General features: G+C 40.8%; 2 protein-coding genes across 2 annotated transcripts; one reads left to right on the top strand and one right to left on the bottom strand.

The window, feature by feature from the left end:
• Nucleotides 1-682: 682 nt before the first annotated feature.
• Nucleotides 683-5783, top strand: LOC306777887 (uncharacterized protein; the record flags this gene model as incomplete). Its single annotated transcript, XM_079269194.1, has 6 exons — nt 683-1564; nt 1644-1795; nt 2451-2853; nt 3009-3132; nt 3241-3452; nt 4510-5783. 6 exons carry the CDS (start codon nt 683-685, stop codon nt 4753-4755), a joined length of 2019 nt encoding a protein of 672 aa, XP_079125320.1. The 3' UTR covers nt 4756-5783.
• Nucleotides 5784-5915: 132 nt separating this feature from the next.
• p2rx3a (purinergic receptor P2X, ligand-gated ion channel, 3a) lies at nt 5916-13575 on the bottom strand. The gene is made up of 12 exons (XM_079268809.1): nt 13227-13575; nt 12009-12144; nt 11735-11806; nt 11116-11185; nt 10250-10352; nt 10052-10129; nt 9768-9909; nt 8360-8496; nt 8174-8267; nt 7492-7557; nt 7329-7406; nt 5916-7168 (listed from the first exon to the last, which is right to left on the bottom strand). The coding sequence occupies exons 1-12, from the start codon at nt 13358-13360 to the stop codon at nt 7040-7042; spliced, it is 1239 nt and encodes a 412-aa protein (XP_079124935.1). The 5' UTR covers nt 13361-13575; the 3' UTR covers nt 5916-7039.
• Between the last annotated feature and the right edge of the window lie 2215 nt (nt 13576-15790).

The raw sequence follows: 15790 nt of genomic DNA, 5'->3' as shown, positions 1-15790 counted from the left end.
TGCCCTGTAATTACAACTCAAGGGTCATGGTAGGAAGAACGAGGGTGTGGGCACATGTTTGAGGGAGCCAGGGAGAGAAATGGGAAGGAAGGAAGGGCAAATAGAGAGAGAGTGTGTCACTGTCAGTGCAAAATGATCTCACCTCACTGGTCTTTCTCGCTGGCCTGCTTTAGAGTCTGACGAACGCTGGCACGCACCGTCTCTCCTCCCATCACCATTGATATAAATGGCTGTTGCTGAAGAGGTGTGACTAAAACAACATTTGTGTCCTGAAACCACGGACGTTCGGTGAAAGAGAAATTACACGAGAGGACTAAAATCGGGGACAGTTTTGAGTTTGGTTAAGCTTTGAGCCAAAACAACACAAAAAGAGACAGGCTGCTGCTGAAACCTTTGTGGATTATGGAGGATTGGAGCCAGTATGAAAGCGAAACATCCATGAGAAGAATTACTGTTCTAGCTGAGGAATTTAAACCGTAGGCGATGGACCTGGACATGTTATATCTATGTTGAGAAACTTTCAAGAAGATAATGGAAAAAGATTGGAATATGAAAACAAAGGGAAACCACCATCACAGGAGTGTTAAGGGCTGACATGAATCCATGAGAAGAATTACTGTATTGACGATATTGTTGTGTTGACACTCATTGTTGACTTGATACACGGCAGTTCTGTTCCTAGATGTCTCAGTCACATGATCCAAAAGACAATCAGGCGATGCTGCAGTCCATGCTGCAGAGACTGAAGCTCCAGCCGGGAAAGGAGGCCCAGGCATACCTGCACACACCTATACCCACCACAGCTGCTTGGGGGCAAGATGGAGAAAGAGGAGCCTCCAACCTCCAGAAAGTAAACAGCAGTCCTGTAAATGGCTTTGAGCTCGGTACAAATGGTATCCCATCAAAACGGTTCGGGATCTCTGCTGCGAAAAGTAACTTTGGCCTGAGACGTGGGGAAATACAACCACCAGGCCATAGCTGTGAAGTGGACAGGGGTCTTATTTCCTCCCCCTCCCAGAAAGACAACATTGATGCTGACACGGGTGAGGAAAGGGTGTTGGGACAGGCGACTCAGCCTGGTATCACCCCAACAGGAACAGGGCAGGTGTTTCCTACTGAATCACTGAAGGATGCTGATATCACTTCCTTTGAGAGGACTGATGGGGCGAGGGGGAGTTCTGGCGGTTCTGCAATGATGAGGCACATCCCTAGCAATAATGATGGTGTCACAAGCACGGGACAGAATCAGGACCAGGACCAGAGTTTTACACCCAAAGTCTACATGTGGGCCTTAAAGCCCAACGATGCAAATCTTGCCACACAAATTCAAGAGAATGAAGCATTGTGTATGGGAAACGGAGGATTTGGAGCTTTGGCCAAAAAGAAGGACACGCAGATAGTTGTGACGGACAGCGGCTCAAGAAGAAAACAGCTATCGTCTGAGAATAAAACCAGGAGATGGACTCAGAAGATCAAGGAGAGGTGGAGGGACAGGCAGGGGAGTTTTGGCAATAAAGGAAAAAAAGGAGGAACAGTAGACCAGAAGAGCGATAAAAGACCTGAAGTGAGTAGATTTTAGTTTGTTAGTCAAAATATAATATATATGAACTGAAGAGTAAAACTGCAACTTTTTTATTTCATAGATTTCACATCAAAACCAGCTGTTGACAGCGGAAAATGTCATCAACACATCGAATAAGGTGGAAGAAGGGACCCTTCCTTCACTCGACAGCAGTGATCCCAGTAACGCTCCTCCTACACACACAGACGATGGCACCAATGAAGTATTTTTGAGGTAATCTACCAACAAATTGTCCTTGAAAATGTAAAAGAAGACACTCAAACCAGTCCTGAAGTCAGCAGACACAGGCTAAAAGTTCTCACTGTCAGGCCTTGTTGATTTGTCTCCCAGCCTTAGCGACATCAGTAAGATATGTTAGGTATTTTCAAGACGTTTCCAAGCATAGCTGTCATATTAGTTTGGGCTGATCTTTAGTCACACTTTCATGGTGCAATCAGGCTCATGGCATTTTCACAACTGCACATCATACCATGAAGGGAAACAGCATGAAACAGATACATGCTTACATACACACAGATATCCTCCATCGCCCTTAAAGATGATTATTGATGATGAAGGTAGTCAAAGAATCCCATTAAAAGATTAAAAAAAACAAGAACAATAATGGAGCTCTATGGCACAGAGGAATAAACTAGCTATCTCAGGCTTTGGCTGCAAAGACTACACTTTTAAAATGGCTCAGTCATTTCCAAAAACAGCTGGGCACTGTAGTATATAGCAAAGGTTACTCAAACATGAGACACATGACGTGGCGTTTGTGGGATTGATTCAAATTGATAAAGATTGACTTGAATGTTATTCCTGATTTTGAGGCAGAGGTAATTTAATGTGCTGCACTGACTTTACAAAATCTCTTCTCTTGTTCCAGATCAACCAGCGACTTTAAGTTTGGCCTGGGCTCCTTCAGCTTGCTGGAGGAGATCGTCACAGGTCAAGAGTGGGCCAGGTTCCTAAACCCCAACCAATCAGCCGCCTCGGCCAATCACAGACCTTCAGGACTCAAATTCCCACCAAATCCTCATGATAGTGGTCAATCGTCTCTGATTTTGAACCAACAAGGAGGTGTGACCAACCAGTGGGGCTTCAAGGGAACTGAGGCATCCCCAGATTTAGATTTCAGCAGGGCACAAATATCGCCTGATGCTTTCCAACCTGTCAGCATGGACGTTTCAGAAGGAAAACAAGCTGCAGTACGCGACGTTCACAGTAAGGCCGATCCATCAGAACCAATGGAGCATGGACACACCCGGAGACCTCCTTCGTTTGTAGAGGTTAGATCTAAATTGTAATACATAATATACGATTTCAACAGATATCATGATGATTTCACATTGAAGACACCCATAAGCACATTTCCTAAATTCTAATGAATTGTATTTTCACTCATGAGTTGGTCACCGTGTTATTTTTTTATTTTTTTTTGCAGCCTAAATTTATTCTGGAAAACTCAGCGCTGAGGAGCAGAATCGCCCTCAGCAGGAAGAGACAGCATCATAGAGACGAGACGCTTCACATGGCGAGAATAAGTGATGGAGAAGAGGCGGACAGAGGTCAGAACATAATACTCTGCCTAATCACACGTTTCAGGCAAGAGAGTTTACAAAGGTTATGTCACAGGTGTAGCTGAAAACTCATTTCTCTTGTCTCCCGTCTCACAGAGGGGTTCATGTCGTCAATGAGCCTAACGAGCAACCACGTGATGGCGGAGACAGGAGAGTCACAGCGTATTAACCTCATGCCTTTATACGGCCTAAACTCTCCTCCTCCATCTCTCTCTCGTTTCACCCCTTTTGCTCCTGCACCCCGGGGTGTCCTCAAACACTCCATATCCCAGGAATCACAGTCCTCAATGGAAACTGTGACGAAAAGGGTAAGTTGACAAAAAGTGAATTTTTTTTCACACTGCTTCCTGGTGGTATCAAATGTAAAGATACATTTGATATGCTGATTCTAAGCAGGTTTTGGGTGTGCAGTGTGTGTATACAAGTAAAGCATGTTGTTTTCTTGTATTCTAACTACAAAAACACAGTATACTACAGATTAGTATACTAGTACTGTACTGTAGTATACATATGTATGGTATAAAAAACGATTTAATAGTACAGAGTGAGTCCTATAATACTAAATCCTGGGGGGGGGGGCGTCCCCACTAAGATATCTGCTTCTAACCTAAACATGCAACTACGACATTTTACGACTGATCCTAATGGTTTACGACCTCTAAGTTCTGCACTCCCATTCGGTTTGAAGGAAGCTATAGCAGACATATTGTCTTGTCAAACACTGAATAAAGCACTTGAGAGAAGTCACAGTCGAAAAGTACTCAGCACAATGGAATTTTCGATCACATGTTGCAGCTAGATGAAGTTGAGGAACTGTAGATCTCAAAGGTTTCGTTTGAAAATTAAGATTATTTTAAAAGTAGCTTTTTTTTGACACACAATGGAAAAGCAGATGAGGTTATAGACATGTTGATCGTTTTGTCTGCAGAATATCATGTATTCTTAGATTAAAATGTCTATTTTGTAATTATTTGCGAAACTGTAATTTTCATCTCAGTGTAGTTTCTGAATCATTTTTGTAATAATTTCTTGTGTAATTTGATACTAACTATCAGGAATAATATGAATGTCACGATAGAAATGCTTAATTCAATCCCATGTAAGTACTAATTAATTCTTCTTTTTCACAATTAGAAACTTCACACATGTGGAATTTACGTTTTGGCAGTTTATGCTCAGCTGAATCAAATTAAAAATACTTTATAGGTTCCAAAATATAATGTGATCAATATTACAAAGACCAAATACAATATATGACTTTAGAATGATGAAAGTAAACATGACATTTTATCAACTACTTCTCTCTTTGCCACGCTCTGTTCGTCTCTCCCTTTCTCTCATCCCTTTCATCCTACTCTGGATCAGAGGCGAGTTCAGGAGAACCGGCGGGTTCGTTTTTCAGAGGAGGTGGTTGCAATAGCGCCCCCGGAGCTGGAGCCGTACGCTACAGACTCGAGGGAGGATTCGGAAGAAGAGGAGGACTCTGTGGCAGAGCAGTGTGAGGAGGAGCAGGCAGCGATAGAGGAGGTGGCAGCAGCAGCACGCCGGTCTGCTCTCCCCGCCTGGATACGGGCTCTGAAGAGGAGGAACACAAGGAGGAAGCACAGATAGAGACTGCAAGACTGCAACTTCTTGTGGTTCTTTCTGGACACTTAACGTTTCTTAATGCTCCTCATCCGTCTCCAGATCACCACCGCTCAAAATGATAATTGATCAAGTGTGGTATTTCAAACCTTTGCAACTAGAGCCAGAATTGTTTCCCCGAAGCTGTTTTTTTATCCATGCTCTTCTTTCTGTCTGTCTATCTGGACTGGATTATGTATTACATAATCTCAATGTGGATAATATAAGCATAATAAATGTTTGGTCGATTTGGTTACTGTAGTAAACATTCTTCCACCAGCTTTTATCAGAAATGCTGTGCTCCTCCTCCCCCTCCTTCAATGCCATACTGGCCAGCGGCAGACTGTCTCTCGGTAATGGCTCCCTGTCCGGCCATCCTGGGAAATTAACCCCAGAGGAGGAAAAATCATTTGAGCTGAAGCAGTGGCTGCAGACTATTGCTGGTTTCTGGTCGTCTGCTGCTCTCTGCTCAGCTCTTGAAGTGCTGAAACCTTATTTTGAAGCTATTTTCTCGCAGTCATCACTTATAGGATAGTACACCCTGACAATATTATCAGCCTCTGTTTACATTTTTACACCGTAGCTACAGTGATGCTTCCATTTGAGTGTTGCAACATGGGAGACAGAGGAGCTACAAGACAGATATTGAAGAAATAGTTTGATATTTGGGAGGTATTTGTTTGCTTTCTTTGTGTGAGCCAGATGAGAAGATTGATACCGCTCTCATGTTTGTATGAGATTGTATGTTTAACCCGGATCTCTGCTGGCTGCTAGTCTGGTACATAAATCCTGTAAAACCTCACCCTCAGTCTTTGTGCTGAGCTGTAGCTCATATTTACTGTACGGACTGTTATCCTGGAAATGGGTGCTGGGAACTGTGTGTGTTTGTCTACATTGTCCCCTCAACATGAAAAACTAGAGAACATATTCAAAAAGAAAACATCCTCCAGCCACATTTATCTCTTCTTCCTGGCCAGTGCTGTTATAATCGTCTGAAGACCATTTGTTCACTCTCACAGACGAGCTGCAGCTTTGCTTGAAAGATTGACCAGAGGAAACATTCATAGAGTACTTTATAGTGATGTTTATCATATTCTGTCATTGCCATTACATGTATTATATTGATTTGTGTGATTAAATTAGTACATTCAACTTTGTGGCTAACTGCTATCCATTCCTCTGCGGCCTCCCCTCACAGCTATCTTCTCCCGTAAATCACTGTCAGAGCCATTAAGAGACTCTTTAGCTGATCCATTAGTGCCCTGGTCACCGTTTATAGTGGAGCAATGGGCGGGCGGGGGGGGGGGGTTCCTAAAAAGTACAGTATGTGACACAAAGAGCAAGAAATACTGACAATCACCTAAACCAGAGAAATAAATAGAGGAACAGAGAATCAAAATGCCATTTTGGATTGAAAAAAAAGGAGAAAGATTTGTCCATTCGTCAGTACAGTAACATCTACTGCATGTCATCGCCAAGAAGTGGACTAATAATGGCCCATTTGTAAACTTCAAACCACACACACATGTATCCCTCTGCAGATCCCTCTGCAGACCCCTCTCAACACACACACACACACACCTCATTATTTACCATGTCGTTACACCATTCGGAGACTCTTTAGTGCTTTTATTTGTGCAGGACAGAAAAGAAGGGTGGTGAGGGTGTGAACATGACACAAAAGAGAAATTCTCCAAAATGTTACGCAAATACTTTATTCTCAGCACTGTTGTTTTATATATATTGAACATGTTTTTTTTAATTCTGGCTCGTTCGAGCAAAGCTAACAGGAAACGAGAAGGGGATTTGTTCAGCTCTAATATGTTTGGCTGACAAACATGAGGTTGCAGTTCATTGTAGCTGTAAAATGAAACTGCTGACAATAAAATAACATGTTTACTACTGTATATTGCCCTCCAAGTTTAATTGCTGTACTTTTAACCAAGCTTTATCTGAATGGTGAAGAGTGGGCCAGTCTTTGAGTTTCATCTTAAATCGTCTCAGGGGAATTTTGCTTGCGTGTTGCTAACCAGGAGGCTCCAGTTATTGTTATCAGCTAAAGGCCATTATTCTTTTCTTCTGACTCCCACTTCTTGTTGCGAAACTGCAAAGATCGCAGGAACTTTTTTACCCAATTCCACAAGCTTGCCAAACTAAAAACTGACTGCAAGATCCCGACAACCAGAAAAGGCAAAACGAATCTTGTTTAATCGGGCAGAAAGGGAAAGAGAAAGAGAGAAGGAAGTCCATTCCTTCAGATTGTTGTTGCCAGTCAGATAGGTTGCTCAGAGGTAGCGAGGGAAATGGCTCCAGAGTCATAGGAGCTCTTGATACCTGGTTTGAGTGACAGCTGGCTGCCTGGGCTCTGAGCAAGGGACGCTTCTATTTGAGCCTCCGACACCTGGACGAAAAAAAAAGAAAGAAAAAAGGTCCGTGATGAAGCTCCTACAGGAAAGCTCACCTGGACTCAATGCTTTGGTGAAGCTCACTCTGCCGTTAGTGTCTATACATATTATTGATAGTTAAAAAACATGCAAATGTATTATAAAAACATTAATTACCTCTTCAAACTTCTTGGCTTTGTACTGGGCTGCCCCTTTCAAGAAGTTTAGTAGGATAATGTCACAGAGAACCGTACCCTGCCGACACAGATAAAAAAGTGTTATCAAAGCTTACAGCAGCAACAAAACAAATACAGTCCTAAGCCTGGTCAGATCTTCCTACCAGTCCAACAGAGGTGAAGGCAGCTACCAAGTTGATCAGTGTTGGGACTGTGTCAAACATTCCTGCCTGGAAGAGATGGAGTCAGTTTAGGTGGCGTAATGTACAAACAGCCCCCAACAGATGTGCTCTCTCCAGAATATATAATACTCTATAGAGTGAACAGGTATCATTTAATTCAAATGTATTAAATATTATATTTAATACATTTGAATTAAATGATACCTGTATTTCACTTTTTAAAACAGTGTTCCGCACAACTTGCTCGTTAAAAAATGATGTTTTTGATGTACTTTACAGTCATGAATGGAGATGTTAAAGGAATCGTTTGACAATTTGAGAAATATTATACTTGTTTGCTGTCCTGTTGAGAGTTAGATGAGAAGATCAAGAACACTCACATTTATAGGATGAAAGTTAAGCTGACGCCACACAACCGCTTAGTTTAGCTCAGCCTGACTGGAAACGGGGGGACAGTTAGCCTCTAAAGCTCACTAATAGCACGTTACATTGTGATTTATTCCTAACAAAACCAAATTCTAAAAATACAGCGCTATTATGAATCCTACTGCAGAGACGATTGGTTAAGGTTAGGCATCAGCCATTGGTCAGGGCATAGGACCTGAACAATCCGGTTGCTAGTACCCCTGCGACCCCGGACGCATGCCAATGCAACACAACTCACATTGCCAGTGACCATAACATCAAAGCGGATGGCATATGCTTTGTGAAGTGTCCGAAATTCTGTCCCATTCTCTGTCTTGTAATATTTGGCAAATCTGTATTCAAAGAGAAGGAGAAAAAAAAGTGACCCAAGGAATGAAAAGGAATGAAGAGATTCGTCATGAAGAGGAAAAATCAGCCTCACTACCTGAAGTTGTAGCCATTGGAGAGGGCATTCTTGGCAAACGGCGCGTCCAGTCGCGTGAATGAGTACTTGGGTCGACAATAGTCAATGTCATGGTCCAAGTTACATTTCCACTCAATATTTATTCCTATTTCTCCACCCTGAAAGAGAAGGATGAGGAAAAGACAGACGCACATTGAGGCTCTAAGTGATAGAGTAACCTCTAATGTTCAGAATTTAGCCTGTTTTGTATTTGCTCAACCGCTGATTTGTAATAATTAGGATTATGTCACACCAGAAAGAAGCATAGTGAAAACAATTAGTGCGTCTTTGCAAACTATTTCTTTCTAGAAGCTCTGTGACGTAGTGAATAATCGCTTGGCTACTTCGTAAACTGTTAATCCGTCAGCCGCCGGGCGGAGCACCGGTTACTACTCAGTCACAAAACCTCAGAGATTCTCTCAATTTTCTCACTACTGTTCTGTGTACTCCTTGTAATTTTGTGCACCATTGTAGCTACACCATTTTGTTCATTAAAAAGACACTGAAGAGGGAAAACAAAGCTCTCTAAGCTAACAAACTAACACTGTTAGCAAACACATCAGCTTGTTAGCTTAGCTCCGTCGCCAAAGGGACAAGATGTATTTGTACAATTGAATACTGTCTCATAACTGACATCTCTTTTGTAGAGCATTGTATACTCTAACAAAAGGAGCTTTAACAAAAGTAAATGTTGCAACACAGCTAACAAGCTATTCTCTGTCCCTTCAAAGGTCATCACTGTCAAGACAACTTGCACGGCACAAATTTGCAACGACTATTTGCAGTGATTCCATCGGAATTAGTTGAATTTGCCGCCATTTTTTGCCATTTTAAACACTGGTATTGCCAGCCCATGAGGTCAGGTGATGGTAAGGGAGGGCTCTTTGTTTATATTCTCATGTGTATGATGAAATGAAACTCATGACAATTTAATAAAATTTAGTTTTTCCTTCATGACCACTGGGTAGCCCAGCAAGCGGTCGCAGTAAGCATGTGGTTAACACTGTGAATTCAAACAAAAACACTTGTTTAGGTTTAAAACAATTGACTTAGGTCTACTTATGTTTAAGAAAAGCGTCCTTTATACGACGTCATCACACTCCCGGAGTATTTTCTCCGAGCGTCTAATAATGAAGCTCATAGGTTTACATTGTAGTTACTTAAAAGCCCGGTTCATCTCATATAGATGCTAAAAGGTGCCCTGTGCGTTGGTACCAGACGCTGAGGAACGTGACAAAGCATCGGTATTTGTTGCCCTGGGACTGAAACAAAACTGTGTCTCTGTGTGTAGTTTCTAGCACAGTTGCAACATTTTAGCCTTGAGGATGAAAAGTTATGGAAATGTTGAGAAAAAATAAGAAGGAAGGAGGAGATAGAGGACGGATAAGACCTTGTCTGTCAGGTTAAAAAGGTCCTGGTTAGTGTAGCTCAGCACGTCGCTCACACGAAAGATGGGGCAGTAGGGGCTCGTCTCCGGATGGTAATGACATGACCTGATTTCGTCTTTCGTCATTGTGGAGAGAAAGTTCCCTCTGAGAGAAAAAGATTTCATGTTTATGATAAGAAATTATCTCAAAGGAGCATGTACCAGGTTATGTGTGATTATTACATATTTTCTACACAGTTGTTTCAGTTGCTTACATTTGAGAATGTGTGTGTCTGTGTGTGACCGACCTGGTGATATTGAACAGTGGAAAGCGAACACTGTTTTTGATGAAGATGGTGAAGTTGTTCACATCCAACATCGGATCGCTGGCAGGATGTTGACAGAGAAGGACGTGTGAGGATGACAACCAAGTCTTTCAATGAGGGCGTGTTGTCTTGAGCACAAACATATCTGTGTGTGTGTGTGTGTGCGTTTATATATCTTACATCTTAACTCTGTCATCCTCGGCTGGACACCATCCTTCAATCTGGCAACGACCCACAGTGGCATTGGAGGAGGTAACGTTAAGGCAAACACCTGTTATCTTCCCTGGCAGGTGAGACAGAAAGAGCAGGAATGTCAGCTAAAGAGAGATGATCTGGTTTATTGGTTAATACAGAGGCAGCCATAAGTTATAAATGAGTTATACATGAGTTATGAGTCTTTTGTGAATCCCTTGCAGAGTGTGCTTACTTCCTTTGTTCCCTGCTTTTACGTCACTTTTTTACCTTCACCATCACAGTTTGGCCAAACTAACTTGTGTTGGTCATCAGAATTAACAATCATCCATAAGATTTAGCAGACAATCTAACAACATGAAACTGAACAAAACCAAAAGGCCATGTAAACACCTGGCCTTATATTTAATGTATAGGATTTTTAAAATTACCAAAAAAAGTCTCTGGGATTGTCTCATTATTTTATAAACAAAATCCCACATCAGCAGAATAATTTCAAACATGCTATTATACTATGACAAGCTCTACACGTATAAACTTTAAAAGGAGGTCTGTCAGCCAGATCAAAATCTTGAGAAATTCTAAGGGTATTCTGGGATTTATTGCATGTTTAACTGATTGAGCCTCTGCATTGTTTTTGTGTTTGGAAGAGCAGGATATTGAGTGTACTTGAAAATAGTTTGCCTCTCTGGTTAGCGGCTGCCGGCTGCAGCGTTCTCGCTCAATACTGGACCAACTACAAAAATAACTGTCCTCATTATTCACTTAGACACAAAAACATGGGGAAATAGGTTTAAAAACTAGCTAAGGTACCCTTTAAAATCCTTGATAACGACATGAAGGTTTAGACTCACCGTTGGAAAGGATGCTGCCTAAATGCTTCTCGCAGTCGTCATCTGTGATACAATTAAAGTTCTTTCCCACCTGAAACACACACACAATAGAAACTTGATATCATACATACACTCAACCCTTATTTAGATTCCCCCCTTTCACAAAATGATTGTTAAACATTATAATCGAACAAATGTAACAATGATAAAGTGAGCAAGTACGCTAGAACATATGTGACCATGTTTTTGTTGCACTGCGTTCCTTGAATTGGCCTTTCTAAGAACCCACTTTAAATAATTGCTCTGATTTGAAACACCTGTCCTGTCAGTCAGGTGACTGTCAAGGTTGCAGTTTGACGTAATGTCAATCTTAAGTTGAAATAAATGGTTGAATTGGAGTCATGACTGAAGTCAAAGCAATAAATACAGAGGAATAAAATAAACAAGTATAACGGTTAAAACATTAACTGGACAAATTAAAAATGAGGGGAAACACTTGTAAAGGACTTTGAAGAAAAGGTTTTAAGAAGTGATTTAAAAGATGTTTCCGAGTCTGCAAGCCTTTCATTATCATGCAGGGCTCTGACTGCACGAGCGCTTTACAATGCAGTGAAACTGAATGATTTAAATGTGTCCTCACCTCTGGACAAGTGCTTTGAAACTGATTTTCTGTGACGATGACTTTGGTCATGATGCAGAAGATACCTGCGCCCTGAAACACAGCAGAACACGAATATATTCTGTATTTCTATGAAATACGATGGTCAAAATGTGCCACATATGGAAAAATTCATCAATCCGTACACTCACAGACAGACAGTTCATCATAAAACAGATATCAAAAAATGGCAAAACATTCTTCACATGCACCTCAAACCACCACCAAACCTTTCAGCAGTGTGGGCGTCACACACCTGTTGGGGGAAGACGTAGTCGGCCACATCCATCACTTGGTTGCTGTGGATTCCGAAGCCTTTTACTTTGGTCATCACGGAGGACTCGATGCCGGTGTCTTTCGACTGATAAGATTTCTCGTGGATGAAGACCCAGCTGCAGGAGAAAAAAGATCAACAGCAGCTCAAGAGTTCAGTTGGAAGAAGTAAAGAACATGAAGTCTCGTTTCTGGACACAATTAACAGTCTTCTATGTCAAATTCAGCCTTAAAATTTGGTCATTTTCCGGCGGAAAAGATCACAATTTTTATTTATCTTTTTTTTAATTGCTAAACTCTCGAATGTAAAGAGAATACATGAGAGGCACCAACTGGGACTAAAAGTAAATCCGATCACCCCAGCACTACACAGTTAAAGATAGAAAACTATCAATTCATTTTAAAAAATTGGCAGTTTTTATCACAGATTTTGTAGCACTTAAGTAACTTATTACATTTACTCAGGTTCTGTACTTTTCTACACAATTATGGGGTATTTATAATTTACTTTTATGATACTTCTACACTTCTACATTTTATAAGGAAATATACTTTTTACTACACTACAATAGTTACTAATGACTAAACTATTGAGAGGAAACTATCCAAATGTACATAAATGAGTTAAAGTGTTCTCCCTCTCGACCAGATGCACCTATCAAAAGCTGCCTTCTTGTTCATGCATGTTCATGCATCAGCAATAATCCTCAAAAAATTAACTTTTTACTTTTTATACTTCAATTGCATTTAGCTGACAACACTTTCACTTGTAATGGATTCTTTTTATATTGTGGTATTGCTACTCTTACCGGAGTTAAATATTTAATTGCTTCTTTCACCGCTGTTCTGCTGTTTGCCACTGTCCAGAGGGGATGTTTGATTTTAAAATGAAAGGGAAATATTTACATATTTTAACACTAGCTAGTGGTGTCTAGCCATTTGGAAACTGTAAATATTTTCGCAGGAATTATTTCTTCTGAAAGTAGTCGCAAGGAAAACTGTTAAAAGGAGGAAATCTCAAAAATGTGGCCACAAAGAAAACTAAATAAACATCTGCATGGCTAGATAAAAAAAAAAATTTTTGTAATTGGGGTGAGCCTATACCAAGACAAGATCATTTTACAAAGGAAAAAAGGACAGATAATACAAAACCACAATTAATTACTATACGCATGCAAAAAAACAACAACACATCACTGACCCGACAAAATATGAAACGATGAGCAGCTGTACAATCCGGTTGATGATGCCCACAGTCCAGCTCTTGACCACCACAGACTTGGTGGTCTCATAGGTGAAGAAGTCAGTGACGAAGCCCCACGCCATGGAGGACATGGTTGCTTGTCAGTGCAAGTCAGAGAGCGACAGACGAGAGGACGGGTCCTCCTGAGTCTGACTGTAACACCTGTCCAGCCTCAACAGGTGGCCTTCAGAGAAGTGAGGTGGTAAAACTGTAGCTCACTCCTGATTCTACTGAGAGAAACTATCTCTGGTCCCGTCTTTCACTCACTTGGTGCGGCCTGTGTTCATCTGCTTCATTGCATATTTGATGGTTGGATCTCACTGTCTCTATCCTCTTTGTTTCACTGCTTTATAACTCAAACTGGACCTCCCCTTCCTTTACTCAAATGAGCGAGAGGAAAATGTGAAAGTGTTCTACTGTCCCTCCCTCTTTCTTTCTTCACCACAAATCCCCATCTCCCACGCCTCTTTCTCTCACAATAAGCCAGAGATGCAAGCGCACGCACACAATTATTCAGGGGCACTAATCAATATCCCATAAATCCACTTTCATTTGCTCCAGGCACATTTCTGTCATCGGTTCAGTGGGTTTTTCACGTTTCTTGGATGCTTTTATCTGAAGTACACTACTGGTCACTTAATTCATTTTTCAGTGTTAGTGAGTGACTCAGAGGGAATCTAACCCCCAAATCATGAACACTTCACTCACAGAACCATAAAGTACACAACATCTAATGCGGTCTCACAGCAGAAAGATGTAAAAGGAAAATAAGGGCGATGGCTTCCGCAATGCATTGCCTGTTTATTTGGTTGGTTTGTTTAACAGCGAAGCTTTTAAAGGCATTACTATAAAAACTATAAATATTTGTGAAAAAGTTATTTTTCATCTGTTCCCTCTGGTCAGATGTTACTCAGCATCCTAAAGATTGTTACTGAAACATGATACAAGTATAGTAGTTTGACTCTGAGAGGTTTTCCATCTGAGATCTGTTATTTTTCAGACATTTAAAAAACTTTGCCTTCGAGTTCAACATTTTTCTTCACAAAGTGAAATGGTATTTTTCATTGTACAGTTTGGGCTTAAAGCAAGATCCTCCTTCCTTGGGTTTTAGAATATCCTGTTATTTTAGTCAGCTCTACAATCAGAGATCAGTTCTTTCACCTTTTGAAATACCAGAAGTTCGGATTATAGCTCGACAGATAAATCAGCTGAGCCTATTCACTGTATATTGGCCGATCTTGGCTTATTGAAAATATATTGGTAGCTCTGTATATGTCAACTAATAAGATCAAATAACATTAAAAACAATTCAAAATGTTAAATATTACTGAAACATGTGGCACAACCATATAGTCTTATCTTCAACACACAATTCAAGGGATCTTCATCAAGAACGTTTGTCCATTTATGTAAAAACAAAGAAAGTACATCAATTTGTCCACATTTTTAATTGGTAACGGCCAACAAAATTCTGCATCATCCAGTATGAGAAAATGTATCTTCATATTTATTCTGGCTCATGAAAAAAGTACAAATACATGACGATAAATGTGTTTCTACTTTTACCTCCTCTGGACAGGTTTCATCAGTTCTGAGATGAATTCTTGAAAGTAGCTGTGAAAACTTGTGACAATGTCATAACTTTAAATGTAACCACTCATACAAATACAAATGTTCACTATCTCTCCATCAAACATCCCTTTTTGTACATCAACAGTGTCGATCAAATAAATCATATTCTATACTTACAGGTTCCATGTAGGCAGCTTGATGCATGGTAATAAGTTATAAACTGAGTTATTGACAACTGTGCAATTATTGAGACATATGATACGACCACTTCTCAATACACTCACAAGCACCAACAGCATTATTGGCTCTTACATCAGGGAGATAATGTAATGATGCAATGACAGTGTGTGTGTGTGTGTGTGTGTGTGTGTGTGTGTGTGTGTAAATGCATGCGCCTTCAGACTGTGTCATTTCTTAAGTGGGTCCATTATGTTTGTGGTCAATTACTGGTAACATAATCGCAGACAGGACAAACACACTTGCACAAGCTTTCAGGCTCCATGCGACTGCAACACTGATCGCAAAGATTAGAGTCTTTGCATTCCTGTCATGGCCAATGATACTGTGAAACACGGCCATCTACAAATATGAGACGCCATTTGTCAGATTGTAAATGTGGACACACATGAGTGTAGGATTGTCGGATTGGATTTTTTTCGTGAAAGGGGACACCGTCGTGAAAGTGGTGATCATCATTCAACAGGAAGGGATCTATGTTAACACATTCACACTCGATCTGCCTTTGACCGCTACAATTAGGACATGGCAGAACACAAACACCCCAAGACCACATGAACACAACCTCACACATAAACCGTTACTTGACTTCTATGTGGCTCTCGGTATGGCAATGACGGTCAGTGCAGCACTTTGGTCCAAACTGATAATATCTCTATAACTACATTTGATGCATTGCCATGAAACTTTGCACAGACAATCATGTTCCCCAG

This window comes from Melanostigma gelatinosum (assembly GCF_949748355.1).
Source record: "Melanostigma gelatinosum genome assembly, chromosome: 5".
Taxonomy (NCBI): Eukaryota; Metazoa; Chordata; class Actinopteri; order Perciformes; family Zoarcidae; genus Melanostigma; species Melanostigma gelatinosum.
The sequence above is the reverse complement of the archived record's forward strand: the minus strand, read 5'-3'. Positions and strand labels throughout refer to the sequence as shown.